General features: G+C 42.3%; 1 protein-coding gene across 1 annotated transcript in view; it reads left to right on the plus strand.

Moving 5' to 3' along the window:
- The first annotated feature begins 13,180 nt into the window (after window positions 1-13,180).
- LOC126263487 (neural-cadherin-like) overlaps window positions 13,181-25,488 on the plus strand; it is a 118,924-nt gene continuing 106,616 nt past the window's right edge. The window contains exons 1-3 of the mRNA XM_049960580.1: window positions 13,181-13,391; window positions 21,015-21,261; window positions 23,388-23,604. Coding sequence (XP_049816537.1) covers window positions 13,181-13,391; window positions 21,015-21,261; window positions 23,388-23,604 — 675 coding nt within the window. The remainder of the gene's footprint in view (window positions 13,392-21,014; window positions 21,262-23,387; window positions 23,605-25,488) is intronic.

A 25,488-nucleotide genomic window follows, 5' to 3' on the forward strand; every position in this document is an offset into this window, starting at 1 on the left:
CAGTCGTACTGAGCTCATCTGGTAGTCAGAGCCACGGCAGTTACTAATATGTTTCACTTACACACAGACGAGGGAGCGTAAAATGATAGAACCATTATCAAATAGTAGTCGAAACCTATACCGTTGGATTATTCATATGCTAGTCAACTCACTACAACGACAATACAAATGATGCCCTCCACGTCTTCGTCACATACGTTGCAGTATTTGTAAGTTACCCGCGATAAGAGACTTACGAGTCACAGTTACCTTACTTTTTGCACAAAAATTTTCGTGTATAGGTTAACAGACTGCATTAGGCAGAGTCCAGTATTCTTCTCTTTCTTAACGATTCGACCCCTCGAACACAGCTCTAGCCAGTCTCTGCGAGTTGTGGTCTGCCACGGATTAATCAACACTGCACTGTCTACATTTCTTTTTAGATTCGGCCACGTTTAGTATCAGTTATTTGTAAGATATAGCAATCAAAATCAATTTTGTCAACCTCAAGTCATCATCGGCGCGTCTCTACACAGTCTTAGTAACTGTAAAAAGAATTTTATATTAAAAAAAATGTACTTACTTTTCTCTGGCACTCCCAGAAATTCACTTTAACTTGTGTGGTACCTAACTATATTCGCTAAGTTATGAACGAGGGCTCCTATAGTCGAGACAGCGTAAGAAGAGCCCTGAAAGTTCGAAGCGCAGTTGCCAGGTTTCGACAACGAAACGCTAACGACTGCAAGCGAAAACGGTAGCCACCTACAGAACTGTGACGACACTGAGATGTTTACAAAATCGCGTTACGTTATTGTTTGTAGGCGTGCGAAGTTGCTGCGTCCAGCCCACAGCAGTTGTCAGGGATCAACTTAGGGCGACGCAACCACAATTCTCGATCGGCAGTGGCCGGCAGCTGCCACGATTCTCGATCGGCAGTAGTCGCTCGTCTTCGGCCCGTTCAAGTGGCTGGCCGCTGCCAACCTTGCTTAAGTAGCCGTTGCGAAGTGATTGTTGTGCCTTGCTGTGTTATATCATAAATCAGTACATCTCTTGATGAGCGACGAAGCGGTTCCTGCCTTAACACTGGTAGCGCCAGATACTCTTTTCACTCCTCGGAGAAGGGCAAGGGGATGCACCGAGGTGTCGAGTCGTTCTCAAGTTATTGGTATTTCACTCAACCCTTCCATAGCTTACATATTGCTGCGTTTTGCCACTCGCATGCCAGTTTGACAAAGGAGAATCCTAGGAGAATAGGGCAGGCCCAGAACTGCTAAGCATGATGAGCGAAATGAAATGAAAAGCTGCAAACGGATGGTAGGCTACGATTGACGAAACACAGAGAAGAATAAGTATATCAACGAAGCGTTACCGTCAGTAATTCACCAGGATGATATACAGGGTGTTACAAAAAGGTACGGCCAAACTTTCAGGAAACATTCCTCACACACAAATAAAGAAAAGATGTTATGTGGGCATGTGTCCGGAAACACTTAATTTCCATATTAGAGGTCATTTTAGTTTCGTCAGTATGTAGTGTACTTCTTCGATTCACCGCCAGTTGGCCCAATGGAAGGAAGGTAATGTTGACTTCGGTGCTTGTGTTGACATGCGACTCATTGCTCTACAGTACTAGCATCAAGCACATCAGTACGTAGCATCAACAGGTTAGTGTTAATCACGAACGTGGTTTTGCAGTCAGTGCAATATTTACAAATGCGGGGTTGGCAGATGCCCATTTGATGTATGGATTAGCACGGGGCAATAGCCGTGGCGCGGTACGTTTGTATCGAGACAGATTTCCAGAACGAAGGTGTCCCGACAGGAAGACGTTCGAAGCAATTGATCGGCGTCTTAGGGAGCACGGAACATTCAAGCCTATGACTCTCGACTGGGGAAAGCTTAGAACGACGAGGACACCTGCAATGGACGAAGCAATTCTTCGAGCAGTTGACGATAACCCTAATGTCAGCGTCAGAGAAGTTGCTGCTGTACAAGGTAACGTTGACCACGTCACTGTATGGAGAGTGCTACGGGAGAACCAGTTGTTTCAAAAAATGGCTCTGAGCACTATGGGACATAACTTCTGAGGTCATCAGTCCCCTAGAACTTAAAGCTACTTAAACCTAACTAACCTAAGGACATCACACACATCCATGCCCGAGGCAGGATTCGAACCTGCGACCGTAGCGGTCGCGCGGTTCCAGACTGTAGCGCCTAGAACCGCTCGGCCACTACGGCCGGCGAACCAGTTGTTTCCGCACCATGTACAGCGTGTGCAGGCACTATCAGCAGCTGATTGGCCTCCACGGGTACACTTCTGCGAGTGGTTCATCCAACAATGTGTCAATCCTCATTTCAGTGCAAATGTTCTCTTTACGGATGAGGCTGCATTCCAACGTGATCAAATTGTAAATTTTCACAATCAACATGTGTGGGCTGACGAGAATCCGCACGCAATTGTGCAATCACGTCATCAACACAGATTTTCTGTGAACGTTTGGGCAGGCATTGTTGGTGATGTCTTGATTGGGCCCCATGTTCTTCCACCTACGCTCAATGGAGCACGTTATCATGATTTCATACGGGATACTCTACCTGTATTGCTAGAACATGTGCCTTTACAAGTACGACACAACATGTGGTTCATGCACGATGGAGCTCCTGCACATTTCAGTCGAAGTGTTCGTACGCTTCTCAACAACAGATTCGGTGACCGATGGATTGGTAGAGGCGGACCAATTTCATGGCCTCCACGCTCTCATGACCTCAACCCTCTTGACTTTCATTTATGGGGGCATTTGAAAGCTCTTGTCTACGCAACCCCGGTACCAAATGTAGAGACTCTTCGTGCTCGTATTGTGGACGGTTGTGATACAATACGCCATTCTCCAGGGGTGCATCAGGGATTCCATGCGACGGAGGGTGGATGCATGTATCCTCGCTAACGGAGGACATTTTGAACATTTCCTGTAACAAAGTGTTTGAAGTCACGCTGGTACGTTGTGTTGCTGTGTGTTTCCATTCCATGATTAATGTGATTTAAAGAGAAGTAATAAAATGAGCTCTAACATGGAAAGTATGCGTTTCCGGACACATGTCCATATAACATATTTTCTTTCTTTGTGTGTGAGGAATGTTTCCTGAAAGTTTGGCCGTACCTTTTTGTAACACCCTGTATACAGTAATGGAAATTAAAAACTTTAAGTTAAAATAAGATGCGGTATACCTTCGTATTATAGTACTAATCCGATCATGACGCACCATACGAATTGCTGATAATTGCTTATGTGCACGATCAGTCAAGTTCGTGTCCTTCTGCATTGACACGTGCGTGAAGTCTTGCCTGTGGAGGTTACGTTGAGACGTATCAATCATACGGCTCTTTATGGCCGGCCGCTGTGACCGAGCGGATCCAGACGCTTCAGTCCGGAACCACGCGGCTGCTCCGGTCAGAGGTTCGAATCCTGCCTCGAGCATGGATGTATGTGATGTCCTTGGGTTAGCTAGGTTTAAGTTGTTCTAAGTTTAGGGGACTGATGACCTCAGATGTTAAGTCCCATAGTGCTTAGAGCCATTTGAACCATTTTTGACTCTTTGTGTGGTCAATTTCTCGGCATACATATCATACTAGTTTTACTGAAGTATAATTTTCTTGTAAAATCTTGATCCTTAACAATGGACCAAAAGAAAAAAGGCCGTGATATTTCGATAAATGTAATAATGTCTATGTTTACGAACTCTACGAAGACGATGAGTGGCCAAACGTATGCAGAAGGAAAATGTAATTCGTATGAGAAATAAATCTACGTCTATGGAAATGGAATGAAATCAGTAAGTAGTTACAAATTAATACATTTACTCATTTGACGAAATTGTGGCAAGTTGCAGAGTTTTTCTTTCTGTTACGGATAAGCAAGTGCATGCCTGCTTTTTTGGCGCCGCCATATGTATATTGTGACTGCGGCCATTACATTTTGAATCGTTACGAAAGAGAAGAATACTGGACTCTGCCTAATGCAGTCTATTAACCTATACACGAAAATTTTTGTGCAAAAAGTAAGGTAACTGTGACTCGTAAGTCTCTTATCGAGGGTAACTTACAAATCCTGCAACGTATGTGACGAAGACGTGGAGGGCATCATTTGTATCGTCGTTGTAGTGAGTTGACTATCATATGAATAATCCAACGGTATAGGTTTCGACTACTATTTGATAATGGTTCTATCATTTTACGCTCCTTCGTCTGTGTGTAAGTGAAACATATTAGTAACTGCCGTGGCTCTGACTTCACGTTTAGCTGTAGGTCTCTCATAAATTTGTTGCATGAAATATGTGCATGTAGAATTCTGTAGAATTTGGCAACAACAGGCCCCCATTAGAGACTGGAACAAGCTTCTTGTTGACATACTTCTAAGAACATGTCCCATCTTCAACATTCCGTCTTTGATAGTTGAAAGTCGGTGGCCCATCACATAATCCTCTTAACAGTCTTTCTTCATTCTTCCCGGTCCTCTGCATCCCGGAGTAGCTGGTCCCATGTTTGGCGTCTTCTCCTTTATCTGGTCTATTCATCGTCTCGGTGGTCTTCCCTGCAATCTTTTCCCTTCGACTTTGCCTTGGATGACGTTCTTTTCCATGTCATCCTCCTGTCGTCGAGCTATGTGATCAAAGAGCTGCAGGATTTCCACCCTTAGATATTGAAGGATTGATTTGTTGGTCCGTTTGCCCATACATGAAAATACTGAGCAACCGCCTATATGTCCACATCTCAAAAGCATCAATTCTCTTGCGGTCCCCTTCAGTTATTGTCCATGTTTCAACACCATTAAGGGAAAACTGGAAACACGAGAGATTTTAGCGCTCTCAATTTAATATGTCTGGTTAGGTCTCGGTCTTTCCAAATCACTGTCAGCTTCGATGCGGCATCCCTAACCAGAACAATTATACGTCGTATTTCTTGTGTGTAGCCAGCCATTTTCTGAACCACTGAGACCACGTAGAAAAAGTGACTAACTTCTTCATATTCTGATAGTACATCAGTAGCTGGTAGTGACTAACCTCTGTCAGTTATCATGATCTTGGTCTTTAACTTATTAATTGACACTCCAAATTCCTCGCTTTCTCTCTTAACTCTATCCAGTGATTCCTTCATTGCCACTTGTGATTCTGCCCACAGTGTGGTGTCATCTGCAAATCTTAAATTACCGATTCTTCGTCCTCCTATTCGGATCCCACCAGAACATATCCGTTCGACATCATTGTTGAATAACGCTCCACGCCCCCACTTGAAGTCCTGCACACGTGTCGAAAGATAATGTCCTATTATAGCGTCAATCTTGGCTCGTGGCGGAAGCATGAAAATAGAGATGGAAATCCAACATTAATGAAGAGGCCACTATACCATCGTCAGGCTTTGAAGTACCCAGAAAGGCATGGTACCGCCGAAAGATGATGCGAACAGGCCACGTCAAACCTATGTGGCTGCCTTGTACAGATGGGGCATCGTCAGTAGCCCTGAATGTGACTGTGGAACAGCTGAGAAGACCATGGGCCCCGTCATCCGGTAGAGTTCCAAGGGAAATTAACCTCAGAATAAGGTGTGACATACTGGAAGTTACAGCTGAAGCTGTTAACAGGATATCCAATACTGATATACGAGGGTCAAGTAGTACAACATATTTTTTCCTGAAAGAATGCTGGTTTTATACAGGATTTCAATACACCTTATTATTGCCTATTCTTTTGGTATAAACCCTATTTTTCAACATAATCTCTGTTCAATGCGACGGCGTTACACCACTTTACTGGGAGGGACAGTATACCCATATGGTACCACTCTACTGGTCGACGTCGAAACCAACGTCTTGCTGTATCAATAATCTCCCCATCATCCACGAACTACTATCCGCGGACTGCATCCTTCACTGGGCCAAACTGATTGAAGTCTTCTATTAGATGGCGAGGAACCTAGCAGGCACAACCTTTGTAGTATCCCAATTGGTGGACGAGTGTGTCAGCACTACCAACAGAGACGTGCAGTTGAGCAGCAAGCCGTTGCGTGTGAACCGTCGATCACCTGGAATGAGACTGTCCGCACGTTCCAACGTCGCGGGAGAGACAGTTGTGCGCGGTCGGCCGACACGCGGATACAGGCTAGCGACGTTGTTATGATGACAGACGCCTCGCCCAACAACTGCTGTGCTTTTGCTTACTGCCAGGTCTCCGTATACATTCTGCAAGCGTCTATGGATATCTGTGATGCCCTGGTTTTCCGCCATAAGAAACCTGAAGGCAGCTCTGCTTGGAACGCACCCCCGTAACAGATATTTTGAAGCTACGTATAGCGCTGCCACCTATCGGAACTGTAGGGGGTGAAACGGGGACGTTCCACAAGGTCCAACTCTTTTTAATAAAGCATTTGTGATTTGTAATTGGCTGGCTCTGAGCACTATGGTACTTAACAGCTGAGGTCATCAGTCCCCTAGAACTTAGAACTACTTAAACCTAACTAACCTAAGGACATCACACACATCCATGCCCGAGGCAGGATTCGAACCTGCGACCGTAGCGGTCGCGCTGTTCCAGAATGAAGCCCCTAGAACCGCTCGGCCACCCCGGCCGGCGATTTGTATATATTTTTTTTTTTATTTTCGTAGAATTTGTTAGTTGCAGTTCATTTTTGCCTTGTAAAATTTACATTTTGGTACTTTAAGATCTTAATATGCCACATGACAAATAAATGTTTGCCCTTCTCCAAGGACAAGTAAGTCGCCGGTAGAAGCAAAGCTGACGTAGTCTCGATTTCATACTGAACTGGCAAGCAAACAAAATCACGGCGAGTCTTGGCTAAGGGAGGGTTTGTTTGTGCAGGGTTGAAGTAAACAAGGCGCCCTCGCTGTTCGACCGCTGCCCTCGTTCTTCTACTTCCGAGGCAGCATTCACCTTCCCTTACCCTTGTTAAAACTGCCCGCTCAGTTAAATCTTATTTGTCCTGTCACAACGATTCAAGAAATTCGGTATCTAGGCAGCGTAATTGCACCAGTGTCGGCGACGGAACAATTAACTGAGTGTCCCAGAGTATCCCTATCCATTACTGTAGCACGGAAGTAGTGTTTCAGAAAGGTAGCGGGAATTTCTGAAACGTAGACAGTTGAAAATGGCTGGTGTTAGCGTCGAATTCGTAACCTCTGGAGCCGCTAAGCTGATTGATAATTAAGTCCACGTTTCCACGTTTTTGTGAATAGAATCATTACAAAAACTATAGAACGGTGCAGAAGCAACCCGACTTAAAAGATTGCCACCCCATTATGTTCTGAAAACAGGTGGTGCGCAATAATGTTATTTTCGTAGTTCACAGCTGACGTGCTTCTTCCTAGCAGGTGACATGTTTCCGTTGATCCACGGTCCAGTCGCGATGATTCCGTGGCAACTGGAATCGTAATTGGCGATTGATGATTGAGGAAAACGCAGGGGGGGGGGGGGGGGTGATAACGTGCAGCGACGGTAATCATCTAGCTGTAGACAACACAATTAACGTGGGAGATAGTAAGGAGTGAAATTAAATTTTGAACCACGCATGTTCTCTTCATATATCTTGTCATCAAGAATTACTGCAAGTGAAACATAAGAACTGAAGTCACTATGCAAATACTACAAAAAGTTTTCGCGGTATCAGTGCCGTACTCAACCGCTAAATTCTCTAGAATCGTTATTTCTATTTCAAATGAAAAGACGTGTAAATTAAATAAAGTACTTGCAGCTAATAGTGACTTAATCCACTCGTCCCACGGGGTGTTTCAAAATGAATATAGGGGTTTTCATGCTTTGCACCATTCCTTACATTCAAATGAAAGAGCGTCACCAACAGTATTGTTTGTGTATCGGTGCGCGTACACTGTTTCTTGTGTCTTCCGTTAGAAAGCGCTAGTGGCAAAGATGGCAACTGCTTAAGAGAAAGCTATTTTTATTTTACAGTACTCAAGGACCGAATTTATTGTTGCAGAGCAACTAGCGTTCCGTATTAAGTTCCATTTTAATCCTCCAGGTGATAATAACATCCGTAGATAGCTATCATCAGTTTCTAAAGCCTACAGACTACGATTTACATGCTAACTTCGGAAACGAAATGTTGCTGCACGACGATGGACATGTTATGGTTTGTGTTATCCTCAGTGACGAAACGACATTTCACCTAAATGTAAATATGTACGCACATAATGTGTGCATCTGGGGGTCAGCACATCCCGGCGGGAAGTTAACGTGGCTTTCTTTTTCGGTGAAGTAACTGTTATAGGTGTTTGTTATCTTGATGCCCTAGAACTAAGGCACATTCCTCAGTTGAAAGAAGCTGAATCACAGAACTTCATTTGGCATCAAGACGGTGCGCCGCCTCTCTGGCGTAAGTCAGTACGCGATTTGCTAAACGACATTGTATGCCTGCCCGACCTCTGGATTGGCCGCAAGGGGCAGGGAGACAGTCTGTTTCGCGTGGCCTCCACGTTCACCCACCTGACACCTTGCGATTCTTATCTTTGGTGTTGCGTGAAGGATCATGCGATGTGTCTCCCCTACTAGCTGATCTACCCAAGTTACCAAACAAGACTGAAGCAGTTGATGCAACAATTATTCCAGGCACACTGATCAACGTTTAGGAAGAACTTACCTATCGATTTGATGTGCGCGTTACGACGAATGGTGCGCACATTGAACACTTTAAGCAAAATAGTTTCTGATTATCATTATTTTGATGTATTCCACTGAATCGCGAAAGAAACGTATAGGCATGTGTATTCAAATACATAGAAACGGAAACAGGCAGAATACGGCGTTACGGTCGGCAACGCCTATATAAAACATGTGTCTTGTACAGTTGTAAGATCGCTTACTGCTGCTACAATGGCAGGTTATAGGGGTTTAAGTGAGTTTGAACGAGGTGTTATAGTCGGAGCACGAGCGATGGGACACCGCATCTGCAAGGTAGCGGTGAAGTGGGGATTTTCCCGCGCGACCGTTTCACGAGTGTACTGTGAATATCAGGAATCCGGTAAAATATCAAATCTCTGATATCACTACGGCCGGAAAAAGATCCTGCAAGATAGGGACCAACGACGACTGAAGAGAATCGTTCAACGTGACAGAAGTGCAATCTTTCCGCAATTTGCTGCAGATTTCAATGCTGGGCCATCAACAAGTGTCAGCGTGCGAACCACTCAAAGAAACATCAACGATATGGGCTTTCGGAGCCGAAGGCCTACTCGTGTACCCTTGATGACAGCACGACATAAAGCCTTACGCCTCGCCTGGGCCCGTCAGCACCCCACATTGGACTGTTCATGACTGGAAACATGTTGTCTTGTCGGACGAGTCTCGTTTCATAATGTATCGAACGGATGGACGTGTATGGGTATGGAGACAACCTCATGAATCCATGGACCCAGTATGTCAGCAGGGGACTGTTCAGGCCGGTGGAGGCTCTGTAGTGGTGTGGGACGTGTGCAATTGGGGTGATATGGGACCACTAATACACCTAGATACGACTCTGACAGGTTACACGCACGTAAGCATCCTGTCTGATCAACTGCATCCATTCATGTCCACTGTGCATTCCGACAGACTTGGACAATTCCAGCAGTACAGTGCGACACCCAACATGACCAGAGTTGCTACAGACTGGCTCCAAGAACACTCTTCTGAGTTTCAACAGTTCCGCTGGCCACCAAACTGCCCACGCATGAACATTATTGAGCATATCTGGGATGCTTTGCAACGAGCCATTCAGAAGAGATCTCGTACTCTTACGGATTTATGGACAGCCCTGCAGGATTCATGGTGTCAATTCCGTCCAGCACTACTTTAGACATTAGTCGAGTCCATGCCACGTCGTGTTGTGGCACTTCTGCTTGGCAGGTGTACCAGTTTCTTTGGCTCTTAGTGTATTTGTAACTGCAAGTTCAATGTAAATAACGCTGCAAAGCCTAAAAACCCCATATTCATCATGAAACATCCGATATTATAATTGCCACATCATATCCAACGGTTGTGCACATTTTATAGTGTAACTAGCTGACAAGCCCGGCATCGCCCGGGTATTCATTTTGCCTGTTGCGTGTTAGAAGCGAAAACAACAAATGAACTGTGTTTGTTGTGAAGCATCGAAAAAATTTCATTTCCATATATTCGTTAAAACACCTTTTAAATTATGAAACAGTCGTACAAATAAATATGCTTAATGTACAAATTTATAAATACAGAACCCAAATTAAGAAATATGATTGCGGATGGTTTCTATACACTGGGCGCAGCTTCTTCGCGTGTCTACAACGCGATTTTGTAAATGTATCTATGGCAACATCTCTTCATTGCTCTATAGACGGCTATCGTTTTCGCTTACAGCCGTTTGCGCTTCGCAGTTAAAAGCTGTCAAAAGCGCAGCCAGGTGTCAGCAACTTCCGTTATTTGACTCTACTGTACTAGTGTCTTAGTAGTAAAGAATAAACGTATTAAAACTTCATGCATGATGCGACATTTTTTCACGTATCTCAGTGATACTTCCTGAACTGTGTGTCGTACAGTGATATACGAGGGTAATCTCAAAAGTAAGGTCTCCTCTTTTTTTTTATAAGTTCATAGACCTGTTTATTTCTACAATGGTTTACATCAGTTTACAGCTTGAACATTTAGCTATTTTTCGACGTAATCACTATCGTATGCCCATGTCATACCAGCTCGCCGCCATGCTGTTCAGAAAGTTATGAACCTCTTCTTTCACCTCGTCGTCGGAGCTGAATCGCTGGGACCACAATTAACGCTGACAGGTACTGTGAGACTCTGAAAAAACTCAAACGGGCAATTCAGAACCGGAGAAGAGGAACATTGAGCAAGGGCGTACACATTCTCCATGACAACGCTCGCCCACACATCGCTCGGCAAACCGTTGCTCTCCTGCATCAGTTTCAGTGGAACATAATCACTTACCCACCCTGTAGTCCTGACTTGGCGCCCTGTTCCCTAGGTTAAAAGAACATTTGGCTGGAAAACGATTCAGCTCCGACGACGAGGTGAAAGAAGAGGTTCATAACTTTCTGAACAGCATGGCGGCGAGCTGGTATGACATGGGCATACAAAAACTGCCATAGCCTCTACAAAAATGCATCGACAGAAATGGTGATTATGTCGAAAAATAGCTAAATGTTCGAGCTGTAAACTGATGTAAGCCATTGTAGAAATAAACAAGTCTATGTGCTTATGAAAAAATAGGAGACCTTACTTTTGGGATTACCTCGTATTTGTGCAGGTATATTTAGAGGCATGTATGGGTACTCTAAGAAATATGTTGCGAATAGAGTTGGTATTAAAGAAGTGATAAATTAAAACGTCATGCACGATGCGGTAGTTTTTCACGAATCTCAGTGTTTATGACGTCATATCTTCTGATCTAGGTGTTATACAATGATATAATTATGTACGTACATACGTCGACATATGTGGATACTGTCTGCAAAATGTGTTGCGAATAGTTGGTAGAAACGAAGTAACAAATGTAAACATAATACAGAATGCGGCAGTTTTTCATGCTGCTCATTGTTTATGACGTCACGTCTCCTGAACTGTGATAGGTGGTTCTAATCCCGACGGCGATTATTGCATGACAGTAAGAGATATGTGTACAATTTTGGTTGAAATCGGTCCAGTGGTTTAGGAGGAGGTACGGAACAAACACACACACACACATATATATATGGGGGGGGGGATATAAATACAGGGCTATTACAAATGATTGAAGCGATTTCATAAATTCACTGTAGCTCCATTCATTGACATACGGTCACGACACACTACAGATACGTAGAAAAACTCATAAAGTTTTGTTCGGCTGAAGCCGCACTTCGGGTTTCTGCCGCCACAGCCCTCGAGAGCGCAGTGAGACAAAATGGCGACAGGAGCCGAGAAAGCGTATGCGTGCTTGAAATGCACTCACATCAGTCAGTCATAACAGTGCAACGACACTTCAGGACGAAGTTCAACAAAGATCCACCAACTGCTAACTCCATTCGGCGATGGTATGCGCATTTTAAAGCTTCTGGATGCCTCTGTAAGGGGAAATCAACGGGTCGGTCTGTAGTGAGCGAAGAAACGGTTGAACGCGTGCGGGCAAGTTTCACGCGTAGCCCGCGGAAGTCGACGAATAAAGCAAGCAGGGGGCTAAACGTACCACAGCCGACGGTTTGGAAAATCTTACGGAAAAGGCTAAAGCAGAAGCCTTACCGTTTAAAATTGCTACAAGCCCTGACACCCGATGACAAAGTCAAACACTTTGAATTTTCGGCGCGGTTGCAACAGCTGATGGAAGAGGATGCGTTCAGTGCGAAACTTGTTTTCAGTGATGAAGCAATATTTTTTCTTAATGGTGATGTGAACAGACACAATGTGCGAATCTGGGCGGTAGAGAATCCTCACGCATTCGTGCAGCAAATTCGCAATTCACCAAAAGTTAACGTGTTTTGTGCAATCTCACGGTTTAAAGTTTACGGCCCCTTTTTCTTCTGCGAAAAAAACGTTACAGGACACGTGTATCTGGACATGCTGGAAAATTGGCTCATGCCACAACTAGAGACCGACAGCGCCGACTTCATCTTTCAACAGGTTGGTGCTCCACCGCACTTCCATCATGATGTTCGGCATTTCTAAAACAGGAGATTGGAAAACCGATGGATCGGTCGTGGTGGAGATCATGATCAGCAATTCATGTCATGGCCTCCACGATCTCCCGACTTAACCCCATGCGATTTCTTTCTGTGGGGTTATGTGAAAGATTCAGTGTTTAAACCTCCTCTACCAAGAAACGTGCCAGAACTGCGAGCTCGCATCAACGATGCTTTCGAACTCATTGATGGGGACATGCTGCGCCGAGTGTGGGAGGAACTTGATTATCGGCTTGATGTCTGCCGAATCACTAAAGGGGCACATATGGAACATTTGTGAATGCCTAAAAAAACGTTTTGAGTTTTGTATGTGTGTGCAAAGCATTGTGAAAATATCTCAAATAATAAAGTTATTGTAGAGCTGTGAAATCGCTTCAATCATTTGTAATAACCCTGTAGATGGCACTCATTGCACACATATGGTTTAGAACCCTGCAGGCTATTAGTACTACAAAAAACGCTATTAATCTGCGAGTAATACATTGCCTCGCGTGACGTGAATGACTTGTGGTGTTGCAGACACGGACAACCAGCGGGTGATCATCCACGTGAAAGACGTGAACGACGAGCCGCCCTACTTCATCAACCGTCCACTGCCGATGCAGGCGGTGGTGCAGCTGAACGCGCCGCCAAACACGCCAGTCTTCACGCTGCAGGCCCGAGACCCGGACACAGACCACAACATCCACTACTTCATCGTCCGCGACCGCAGTGAGTATCGCTCCACGTACTTAACAAAGTACCCCTTTAATTTTGTACTTCACGTTCCAGCCGTGACGTTACATCGAGAAAAGGAGGAGCAGGGGCAACATGATCACCATTGGCTTGATCCTGTGCCAAAACTTATTTACATTATAAAATGAACATGAAAAGCACCTGCAAAAGGCATCGCTAAGGAGCTTTGTAAGTACGGCGGTTTACCCTTACATCTGAGACTCCTACGACTGTATAACATGCGCTCCAAGTCAGAAGAAAACGACGCACCACAAAATAATTAAACTTCCTGGCATATTAAAAGTGTGTGCCGGACCGAGACTCGAACACGGGACCTTGCCCGCGAAAGCAATAGGTCTCGAGTTCGAGTCTCGGTCCAGTACTCAGTTTTAATCTTCCAGAAAGTTTCATATCAGCGTACACTCCGCATCAGAGTGAAAATCTCATTCTGGAAACATCCCCCTGGCTGTGGATAAGCCATGCCTCCGCAATATCCTGTCTTCCAAGAGTGCTAGTTCTACGAAGTTCGCAGAAGAGCTTCTGTAAAGTTTGGAAGGTAGGAGACGAGGTACTGGCAGAAGTAAAGCTGTGAGGACGGTTCGTGAGACGTGCTTGGGTAAGTCAGATGGTAGAGCACTTGCCCACGAAAGGCAAAGGTCCCGAGTTGGAGTCTCGGTCCGGCACACAGTTTTAATCTGCTAGGAAGTTTCATGTCGGCGCACACTCCGCTGCAGAGTGAAAATCTCATTCTGGAAACATCCCACAGGCTGTGGCTAAGCCATGTCTCCGCAATATCCTTTCTTTCAGGAGTGCTAGTTCTGCAAGGTTCGCAGAAGAACTGCTGTAAAGTTTGGAAGGTGGGAGACGAGGTACTGGCAGAATTGAAGCTGCGAGGACGGGTCGTGAGGCGTGCTTGGGTAGCTCAGATGATAGAGCACTTGCCCGCGAAAGGCAAAGGTCCCGAGTTCGAGTCTCGGTCCGGCACACAGTTTTTCTCTGCCAGGAAGTTTCATATCAGCACACACTCCGCTGCAGAGTGAAAATTTCATTCTGGCACAAAATAATTATCCGAGTGGGACGAAAATCAGTAGAAATGATGTACATGTCCAGGCAACGTGAGCAAGTGAATACAATGTTGGTCCAGCTCTGGCCCTTATGCAAGCATTAATTCGGCTTGGCGTTACTGATAGAGTTTTTGGATGTTCCGGCGAGAGATATCCTGCCAAATTCTGTCCAAATGACGCGTTAGATTATCAGAATCCCCTGATGGTTGGAGGGCCCTTCCCATAATGCTCCAAACGGTCTCAACTGCGTATAGATCCGGCAACCTTGCTGACCAAAGTGGGTTTGGCAAGTACGAAGACAAGCAGTAGAGACTCTCACCGCAAGTGGTGGGCGGGCATTATCTTGCTGAAACGTAAGCCCAGGATGGCTTGCCATGAAGGGCAACAGAACGGTGCGTAGAATATCTTATCTCTGTGCTGTAAGGGTTCTGCGGATTACAATTGAAGGGGCGCCGCTGTGAAAAGAAGTGGCATCCTAGACCATCACCCCTAGCTGTCGGGCCGTATGGCAGGCGACAGTCAGGTTGGTATGCTAACTGCTGTCCAGGGCGTCTCCAGACACGCCATCATCATGGGATCTCATTTACTGGAACAGAACTGTCTTCAGTGATGAGTCTCGCTTCAAATTGTGCCCCAGTGACCAACGAAGACCTGTCTGGTCAGACAACACATACAGTACTTCAATGATGCGTTGAACACGATCGCTACACTCGCCGAGGTTGTATCTCCACAGGACATTCAGTGGATTGTTCTGCCACAGAAATTTTGGCCTCGATGAGTCTTTGAGGTATTCAGTTATTAAGCAGGGTGTATACGACCCGGGACAACCGGGAGATCCGGGAAAAACCCGGGAATATTTTCATCCGGGAGAAAACCGGGAAAAACCTGGGAATATTTTAGAATTCCGGGAATTTTTCATTGTTTTCAGTCAAATTTTTGTAATTTTGACTGGTAAGAACCGATACTCTAACAAAGAATATTACTGTATCCCGCTACTGCAGAATAATACTTCAGCAATAAAACATGAACGAGTGAAAAAACGAAAATAAAACTTAAACTGCAAAGAAATGCGCCAATAACAAAACAAAGTGCTCATACAAGCGTCTGCCAACAGCAAAATTTGACAAAGGCTTTAGGAAGAATATGCAATGATTCGTAACAACAAATTGCCTCCGATGAGCGTGACGTCACAACTGTTTACATTAGATTCGTTTTAGCAGTTACAAGCGGAATCATGCGCATGCGTCGTTGAGTAGTACCTTCTCCCGCTTCTGGCTACAGAAATGTGGTTGTTGGCTGTGTAAGCAGCCGCAGGTTCGAATGTCTTGTTTCTTTTATGACCTAATGCAAGATCTTTTAATGTTTTACACGTACGAACATACGGCTCCCTACGACATCGTAGCTGCGCAAGTGCGGTGACGCGGGTGTCATCTGGCGCTCTCTGGCAACTGCAGAAACGAATCTATTTCTAACAGGTCGCGGGAAAATATTCCGAAAGGTGGTTTGAAAAGCGTTACTATCAAAGAAAATTTCCTTTTACGCAAGTTGAACTACGTACGAGAATGTACGATGAATTTCTTAAATCAAAGAGCGTTTGACTCTCATTTAAAAATAAACTATTTGATGACGAGCCATTTAGATGAATTTTGAGCCAGAAGAACAGACATTTATGTCGTTCTTAAACATTTTAATGGCACATTTGTGTGATATATCTTAAATTGTAATACACGCATAAAAGACCAACATTATATGTGAAACCTTAGCTTCTCTTCCAGTGTATTAATCTTATAGACCAATATTATAAGTGAAAGCTTTACTTTTCTTGTAGCAACACTATGTATATTAATTTAAACCATTAACTTTTTCTGTTTGTGTGTTCGCGCTACTTAACAGTGAGGTTGCTATTGGCTACCTTCATCACATGTCATAAGTGCTGAATACCTGGTATCATCGGCTGGTGAAAATCACGTGACATGCCTTACAAAAGCGCATCGCAATCTAGATTTCAATGCTTCGGAAAGTAACATGCAGTGTTTGGTGGAATTCGAATTTATACTTTCGTAATACGGAAATATGCAGCGTACATGTTACTGCACATCAAAGATCTTTCCAAAACGTTCCCCCCCCCCCCCTCGTGTTTCGTTTTCTAAAGCGCCGTGAAATTCTACGCCCGTGTATAAAGAGAAAATGTACTGTCAGTTAACAGGGAAAAAGTATGTTTTCACCCGGGAGAAAATGTATTTTTAACTGGGAAATCCGGGAGAAAACCGGAATTTTTTTTTCTTTGTCCACGTATACACCCTGTTAAGGGATCGATTGAAATACGTTTGATGGAAGATATTAATTTTGTTGGTGGATTTCAGCTGGATAAGACGTGGGACCCGTTGGTGTCTTTAATACCTTATGAAAGTAAACATTGGCTCATCTAGCGACAATCAGTTTTGTTAACTAGACGTCTAAATGTTTACTCCGTAAGTAAATTCCGACAGAGAGCGCGCGTGTAGTATCACTTTGCTCGTGTGCCTGCGCGGCGTAGATGGAACAATATTCGAAAATGGTACGAAGCCATGGCCACCCGGATGGCGTTGGCGAAACTCGGCAAACGTCGCTCATGTACCGGCTGCCTTTGCGCAAGAGTCACCTCACCAGTTTTTGGTATAGGTCAGCGATGTGAACTATCAATCTCCAGCGCAAAACACTCATCTGATGGCTGAATGGTTATCAACTGAAAAAAAGTCAACGTCACCTGCCTGCATTTCCGCAATTTCATGGAATATGTCAACGATTTGTTATTAAAAACACATTGGGTTACAGGATTAAGCTGAAATTGCCATGGAAGGAGCGATTTATTTTCGCCTGACAAGTAATTGCTTTTTTCTTTCTCTTGTTACCATTATACATTAGCCTTTTGTGCAAAAACACAACAGGTTGTACACTGTTTCACTTAACATCCTAATGCGGTTGCATTTGCGACAAAACTCTGAAACAGTCCATCGATTGCCATTAAGATAATTACATTACTTCACTGCAAAATATGTAGTTTCTTGTATATCATAATAGATAAGGAAGTTTCGCATGGAAAAGTACTCTTTGCTTTGCGTGTTGTCATTTCCCAAAAACTCATTGAGATATCTCGAACTGTTTGTGAGATATGAAGGATGCGATGAATATTTCACTTTCATTCTATCATTTGCGCTTCATTGGAAATGAGTCCACTGCACACAATCTGTTTTCTCGATATTGAAGAAAGATACAGATTCTGTGTCAAGTTTGAAGAAAATTCGATGTGTATATAATTTTCATACACATCAATGTATTAGCTAACATCTGCCAAATGCAAAATCATGGTGATTCCCATTTTCATTGCAGACTATTCAGATTTCACATAGTACCATACTTAATACTGAAATATCACAGTAACAATGACTATTAAAGAACTGATATGCAGTTCATCATGAAGCTGACGAATGAGACTATGAGTTGCAGGAGAATCTTTTTTTTTTTAACAAATATTTTCGTTAAAACCGTTTGAGAATGGTCGCAGTGCAACTGGTGTGTGAGCACATCTCCATTCCCATAGTGTATCAGGGGTTGGAAGAGGATGTTTCATTAATAGCAGATGAAGTGCACAACACAGTAGGAGACTGCAAACCGAGGCTTGCCCAGCATTGAGAATGAGAATGTATTTCTACACTGGGGCCAAGTTGTCTTGCATGAGCTCCGATCTCCGATCAGAAATATGACAACATGCAAAAGTAATCTCACTGATTAAACAGGGAGATTAAGATCAGCTGTAAAAAAAAAAAAAAAAAAAAAAAAAAAAAAAAAAACAACTGCACGCTAAGATTTTGAATAACAGGCTGAAAATACATCTGAGCACCTGTTAAGTCAAGAACAAATGCACTTTATTAAAAAGGAAAATTGGCGACAGCTGCATGATTTTTGTTTACATGAGTAATTGAAAAATGAAGTGAATGCGACATTGAAGCCCACTTGGTATTCATAAACTTTGTGAGAGCTTCTGACAATATTAATGTGGAGAAAAATGAAGAAGCAGATTTTCCATTACATTCATCGGACGCTACAAGAAACATATACAAAGATATCTCCATCACCTTCGATTTAAGTGCTTAATTAAGTCAGCGCAAGTTGACAAACAAAGAGGTCAGACAAGGATGTGATGTATTAGACACACTTTTTAACATATATCAGGACAGTGTATTATGAGAATGGAAATCCCATATTGATGCAGGTATCATGACAAATAGACACACTTTCCCTACGATCTATTATATCCAGACAGTGCACCACTTTTGGCTGAAAAAATTGATCTACAAAAAGAAATTAATTTGTTCAACAGAAAATTTAAAAATAGACTGTTAAGTAAAACTAAAAGATACAAAATTGTCGGTGATAGCAAAATATTAGAACAAATTAAATACTTTAATTATCCAGGATGTGACATTACCATATGGATAGCCGAACACATTAAAGTGCCCACTTCTGAGGCATGGGGCTGAACACTATCTGCTGATCGAGTCTGCCTTGCAGATTAACAATGGGGGCTGCTATGTTGGGCAGCCTGCATGTTGTTTTTAAGTGGTTTTCCACATCCACCTAACTCAATACCAGGTTGATTCTCACATCCCACCTCACATAAGCAATGTGCAAATACTTTGAAAAACAATACCACTTTTGACCATGTTGTTACACTGGATGCAGGCAAAAGAGGTCTACGAGTACCTCCCAGGGATGGTGGGTCTTCGCTGGCAGTAGCTTTAAAATGTCTTGGGAGTGGCAACCCTATCATAATAAAAGTCTGTATTTGAGTATGCTCTGAGAAAATTGAAAAAGTACCATTCCAGTCGTAATTCTGAAATGACTGGATAAAGGGCACCAGGAAGGAAGGAAAGGATGTGACATTTCATGGGAATATGATGAGATACAGAGAAGACACCAGCAAAATTCTTAAATCTATATATAGAACAATCAGTAAATGCATGAAAAATGAACACGGACAGAGACACGCTTGAAACCATGACTGCTCCTACTTTATTCTATGGAAGTGTGTTTGTGGGTTACATATATCAGCAACAAGGCAGTAGAATTCAGGCAGCAGAAATGAGATTTCTCAGAACAGTGAAATAATGTAGTAAATTAATCATGAAGACATTAAAAATGAAATGAACATCTATAAATTAGGAAATAAAATCACTGAAATGAAAAAAAAGTAGCGAACGTATCAAGAGGAAAGCTTCGATCACTTCAAGCACTAACTTATTTGCTGTTCCAATGTAGTCTCTACATGTTCTCACTTACATTGTGCCAGTTCCCTCACATTTCACGGCATAGCCATATATGTATACTTTTATATAATAACAAATAGCAATATGTGAGTGTGTGTGTGTATTTTTAACTGTAATGCAGAATGAAAATACAGGACACAAAGTAAGGAAGTGAAAGGAAAGTAGAACAAGTAAGGATTAAGAAAAGCGGGAAAGGAATAGCTAAATAATGTCAAAATATATAACTTTTCGGACTCTATAATGTAGGTTTTCCGTTGTCAGGCAGTTGAAACACGGATTTTGGTGTAAACACTTATGGGATGAGAGCTGGTGTTTATGTAAGTAAGGTAGTTTTCTGTCCAAAAATGTGATGTGACCCAAGAGAAACTATATGATAGTCTGTAGGAGAGGGGGGGGGGGAGACATAGGCCTAGAGGTATGGAGTGTTTGCAATATTTTCAGAGATAAATGGTGAATTGTAAGCAACTATAAAAAAGTTCCAATTACAACCCTGCTACAATCCCATGTAATAAAGAATTTTTAAATTATTTTGTTGAGAGAAAAACACCTGTCTACACTGAATTTTTTTTCTTTGGTTGAGAGTGTGGTAGGACCGTGGCTACCCCCCATCCCCCAATAGCCCTGGGCATGGGTGCCTTTGATGTGACCATAGATAGGGTGGTGCACTGGTTATGTGTTTAACAGAGAAATTTAAAGAGGGACCAAGGCAACGTGAGTTTTCACTGTTAGACCCTTCTTGAAGGTGGGTCATAAAAGATCCTGAATAATGTTCTTTTTGTCAATCTGAGGAACACTTTTGTGGGTGGTATTGTTGTCTAGGAAGTGGCACACACATCTTTCAGCATGCAGAGGCTGTGTAAAAATTCCAAATTAAATGTTTGTCCAACATTACATAAAGCTCTGAGGTTGAGTAGTACAACTGATTATGTAATAAGAAGCATAGAATGGATTTGCAGAAATCAGAAGTGATGATTCTTTTTGCACCACTGTGATTAGTTTATTTCTAATAATTTTTTGCAGTTCTAACATCTTTATCCTTTTTCTTTTTATTGTATTCTTGAGGAGAAATGAATGTGCAACCATTTATATTTCTACCTACATTAGGGTTATGTTTTCTTCTCTAGATAGGATGAATTTTGGTTTATGATTACAGTTATAATTTTTTTAATGACTGTAGTATTTTTGTCTATAAAAATGTTATATGTTTCAATCACATTGATGAAATGATTTGAAATGTGAACTTCCAACAGCTGGTGGAAGATTTGAGGTGGATGAGCGCTCGGGTGTAGTTCGAACAAGAGGAACCGACCCCTTCCAGTTGGACATGGAGTATGTGCTGTACGTTAAAGCAGAAGATCAGAATGGGAGAGTGGATGAGCGACACTTCCAGTCAACACCTGAGGAAAGGCTGTCCATTGTTGGTGGGAAACGTGCTCCACAATTCTACATGCCGTCATATGAAGCCGAGATCCCAGAAAATCAGAAGAAAGATTCAGAGTAAGAATAAAGATGAACTTAAGTAAATAACAGAAATTCTCTCTCTCTCTCTCTCACCCCCCTTTCTCCCTTCCCCTCCCCCACCCCTCCTTTGTGTGTGTGTGTGTGTGTGTGTGAGAGAGAGAGAGAGAGAGAGAGAGAGAGAGAGAACTGAGATGAGACTAATTTCCAAGTTTAATAAATCAAATATAACACTAACACTTGCTTCAGATAAATGTTACACAAGCAGAGAAATATGATACAGAGACATGTTACACAAGTATATATTCCTGTCTATAAAAATAATCAGCCCTTTTCAGCCAACATCAGAAAGTTAATGAGTACAAAATGGAAATGGTTCCCAAAATTGCAAGTGTAGACTATTTCAAATTTGCTTACTCAAGTGAAGGATGATGGGAACAATCTCTTAAACATAAGATGTTTCACAAAATTTTTGTCAGTTCAGGGAATAATTTACTGTTATGTTCTGGTGACACCAGCTAGTGTGTATCATTTGTAAATACAGGGTGTCCCAGCTATCTTGTCCACCCAAAATATCTCTGGAACAATAACAGCTATTGGAAAACGAATTTCACCGGTATCAATGTAGGGCTGGGGCTCATGAATGTACATATTTGGAAACATTCTAAAACGAAAGCATATGTGTTTTTTAACACAAACTTATGTTTTTTTTTAAATGGACCTCCTATATTTTTTCTTCAGCAATCCATAGCATGACAAAGCACATACACAATGGCGTTGATTGCATCGCAATATTCCCATTACATCCCGAGATATTGAGACGCGAAGTTGACGCTTGAAACACCCGACATGAGCTGCTAGCGCACGTCCTGAGGCTCAGGCGTGAACCCCATGCTGCCCGTAATCGCGATGTGATTGACATGTGTAATCACACCTCCATACTTATCAAGAGATCCGAAACAACGGTAAAATTTTTAGTCCACTTGCTCGTTTCACTAAAACCATCAACATGAATTTTACTATTACGAGTGAATGATTAACTGTCACTTGCGCTAGATCTACAGTAAAGTAAAGTTTTAACGTTGAACGGCATTACCTTTTTAGTAACGGATTAACGATAAGCGAAGTTAACTTTGTGACTAACGTTGCGGTACACAGATATGTTACAGAACCGCATCACCCCTAGCCTATGGGATAAATACCTAGTGGAATGTACGACGTTAATGCAGGATGGCAGCAGACCGTATTATTCGTTTCGGACCTCTTGATAAGTATGGAAGTGTGATTACGCATGTCAATCACATCGCGATTACGGGCAGCATGGGGTTCACGCCTGAGCCTCAGGACGTGCGCTAGCAGCGCATGTCGGGTGTTTCAAGCGTCAACTTCGCGTCTTAATATCTCGGGATGTAATGGGAATATTGCGATGCAATCAACGCCATTGTGTATGTGCTTTGTCGTGCTAGGGATTGCTGAAGAAAAAATATAGGAGGTCCATTTGAAAAAAACATAAGTTTGTGTTAAAAAACACATATGCTTTCGTTTTTGAATGTTTCCAAATATGTACATTCATGGGCCGCAGCCCTACATTGATACCGGTGAAAGTCGTTTTCCAATAACTGTTATTGCTAAAGAGATATTTTGGGTGGACAAGATAACTGGGACACCCTGTATATAAACGTAAGAGTCATTTGAAAAAGTTCTACAGTGACTTTCACAAAGCGAAGATGAAAGCATTATTTTCCAGTTAAGTCTACCAAATTTGTATTTATTTTGTTGTTGATTCACTTATTGCAGCATAGCATCATTTATCGTGCAACTGTGTTCCTGATGGTAGTCAGCTTTGTGATCACAGTGCAAGTGCATCACTGTAAAAGTCATATCTTTAATCAGTATATATTATATTTTTCATTAAGTGTTCACTGTAGACAGTTGCTCACTTTGCTTAAGACGAAAATGTATGAAACACTGAATTACTCATTGCTTCTCTTCCATGTGGTGAAAAATTTGAGTTAAGATTTACCTATTAATATAAGGAACTGCGATGCCTCTATAAAAGTACATAGCACATGTTACATTTATGTGAAACACTGCATATTTGAATTATACATAAGGAAGGTTTCTGAGGTAAATTTTACAGAACTGTCATTTTTTTCCTGTTGCAGCATAATTTCTGTAAAAGCAAAGTCCTTTGCAGACCGTGAAATTAGGTACACACTGAAAGCTCAGGGCCAGGGAGCAGGCACATTTAACATTGGCCCTACATCAGGCATTGTTAAGCTGGCAAAGGAATTGGATTTTGAAGATCTGAGGCAGCCCCATGTTTACTCTCTGATTGTGACAGCCACAGAAGATTCTGGTGGATTTTCAACATCTGTAGAGGTAGGTTAGAGTTTTCAGCTTAAACTGGTTTATGGTGAATGTGGAACTTCCAAAAATACTTGTACTTGGCATGTTTTACTGAAAACAACGTAGGTATGTTTTTACATACTTAATGAATACAATTTAGGTTGTTTTCAGAACAAATTTTCCACTTTGCAGCAAATTGTATGCTCCATGAAAGTTTCTGATTGATTGATCAGAACTGAAAACCACCCCATTTCCTTTTGTGGCACCTCATGGAGGAAGGAGGCACAACCATATTTGAGTAAATGAAATGTCTATACATGCAAACCATATAACTTACTGTGTTAGTATTACACTGTGCATTGTTTATGTGAAAAGGCAGAAATAACATTTTTAGCAGAAAGAGCTAAATATTATCTTTCTTAAGTACAGTAACATCTCAGTCACAAGTATCTTCTTCTCTTTTCCTTCCCCAGTTTGGTGTTCTACTGATTGTGTTAGCATAATTTGTTCCATGTTGTTCCTTTTATCAGCTCACTATTTTTCATTTTCTCAAGGTGGGCATAATGCAAACATGGACTTTTGCTCTTTCTGCAGAATCTCTCAGTTTCATTAATGAGCTTTATGGCATCCTGTCTGTTGTATGTTGATTCCCTAGAGGCAGTTAGTGTTTCCCCTGTTCTCTGTTTTCTGGTAGACTATTAAATGAAAGTGGGTCCTTATTTTGATTAAATTTACTTAAATCCCCTTGTGTTCAGGCAACAAGGTGTTGCAAGTCACAGTAGATGTGTTAGACAGGATCTCACCAGCACTTCTCTCATAAGGCATTTTCTTCCTCATGGAGTCAGAATTCAAGATTTTTTTTTGCACCACCCCATAGCATTTGGAAGGCACTTTACAGGAGGAAAAATGTCTGATCTTGATGTTTCTTGAAGAAGTACATGCGTTTGTGCGCAGTATTTACCTCCTCGATAGAAATTTGAAGATTTGATCCCTGTCTCAGCCTCTGGTTGGACACACTGCTTTTGTCAATGATTTTTTTCTCACCATGTTTTCCAACCTCAGGCAGTTGTTGGGCCCATGTGGAATTGTGCTCAGGCAGAACAAAGCACACTAATTCTATTTGTGTCCAAACAAACTGTTGACGCAAAGCAGCAACATTGGTATTACTTTCTCCAAGCTAAACTGTTTCTGTTGAGCAAGTGTATCACTGTTTTCTGTGTCTTCACAAAGTATTATTTAAGTCAACATATATTCTGGTACAAAGTAGCCAGGAAAACTCCTGGCTGTTCTCTCGGTTGGAATTTTTCTGATACATCCATGAAAGTAAAGTCTTCTCTCTTTGAAAAATGTTCCTTATTTGGTTATGGTCTACATACTTCCTCCTTTTGCAGAAGCCCTAGTAGTTCTGCCAATTTCTTTTCCCCTCTCCCCTCACTTGTTCGCAACCATCAGCCCTTTTACTTTCTGTATTTCTTTCTTGCTTTTTGTCTCGATGTTCTTTAGCATGGATTTTCTGTTCGGTGTAACCCATTTGATCATGTACAAGTTTTATAGCTTTAATGCAGTGCCACAAAGTCTGAATTTTCCAGTGATTGAAACAATTTCTTGCATTAATTAGTCCGCAATAAAATCTTCATAAGTTTCTTGCTGCATAAGATACCAGTAGGAAATTTCATTGTGTTAACGGGCTGTGAAAACCTTTGTAGAAACATTAATTGATTTATTAATTTTTAAAAGATGGCAACACAAACATAAAATGGAGGTGGAAAGATAGAGCAGCTACACAGGAATATAACTTTATCTTAAGAACATGTGGTGATTGATGTGCTTGTTCTTTACACTTCACATGTCATTTGACTATGCAATCTAGTTACCGTAAGTGCCTCACATCTCCTACGTACTTCTCCTCCCTTCATG

The sequence above is a fragment of the Schistocerca nitens genome, chromosome 6, assembly GCF_023898315.1.
Source record: "Schistocerca nitens isolate TAMUIC-IGC-003100 chromosome 6, iqSchNite1.1, whole genome shotgun sequence".
Classification (NCBI taxonomy): domain Eukaryota; kingdom Metazoa; phylum Arthropoda; class Insecta; order Orthoptera; family Acrididae; genus Schistocerca; species Schistocerca nitens.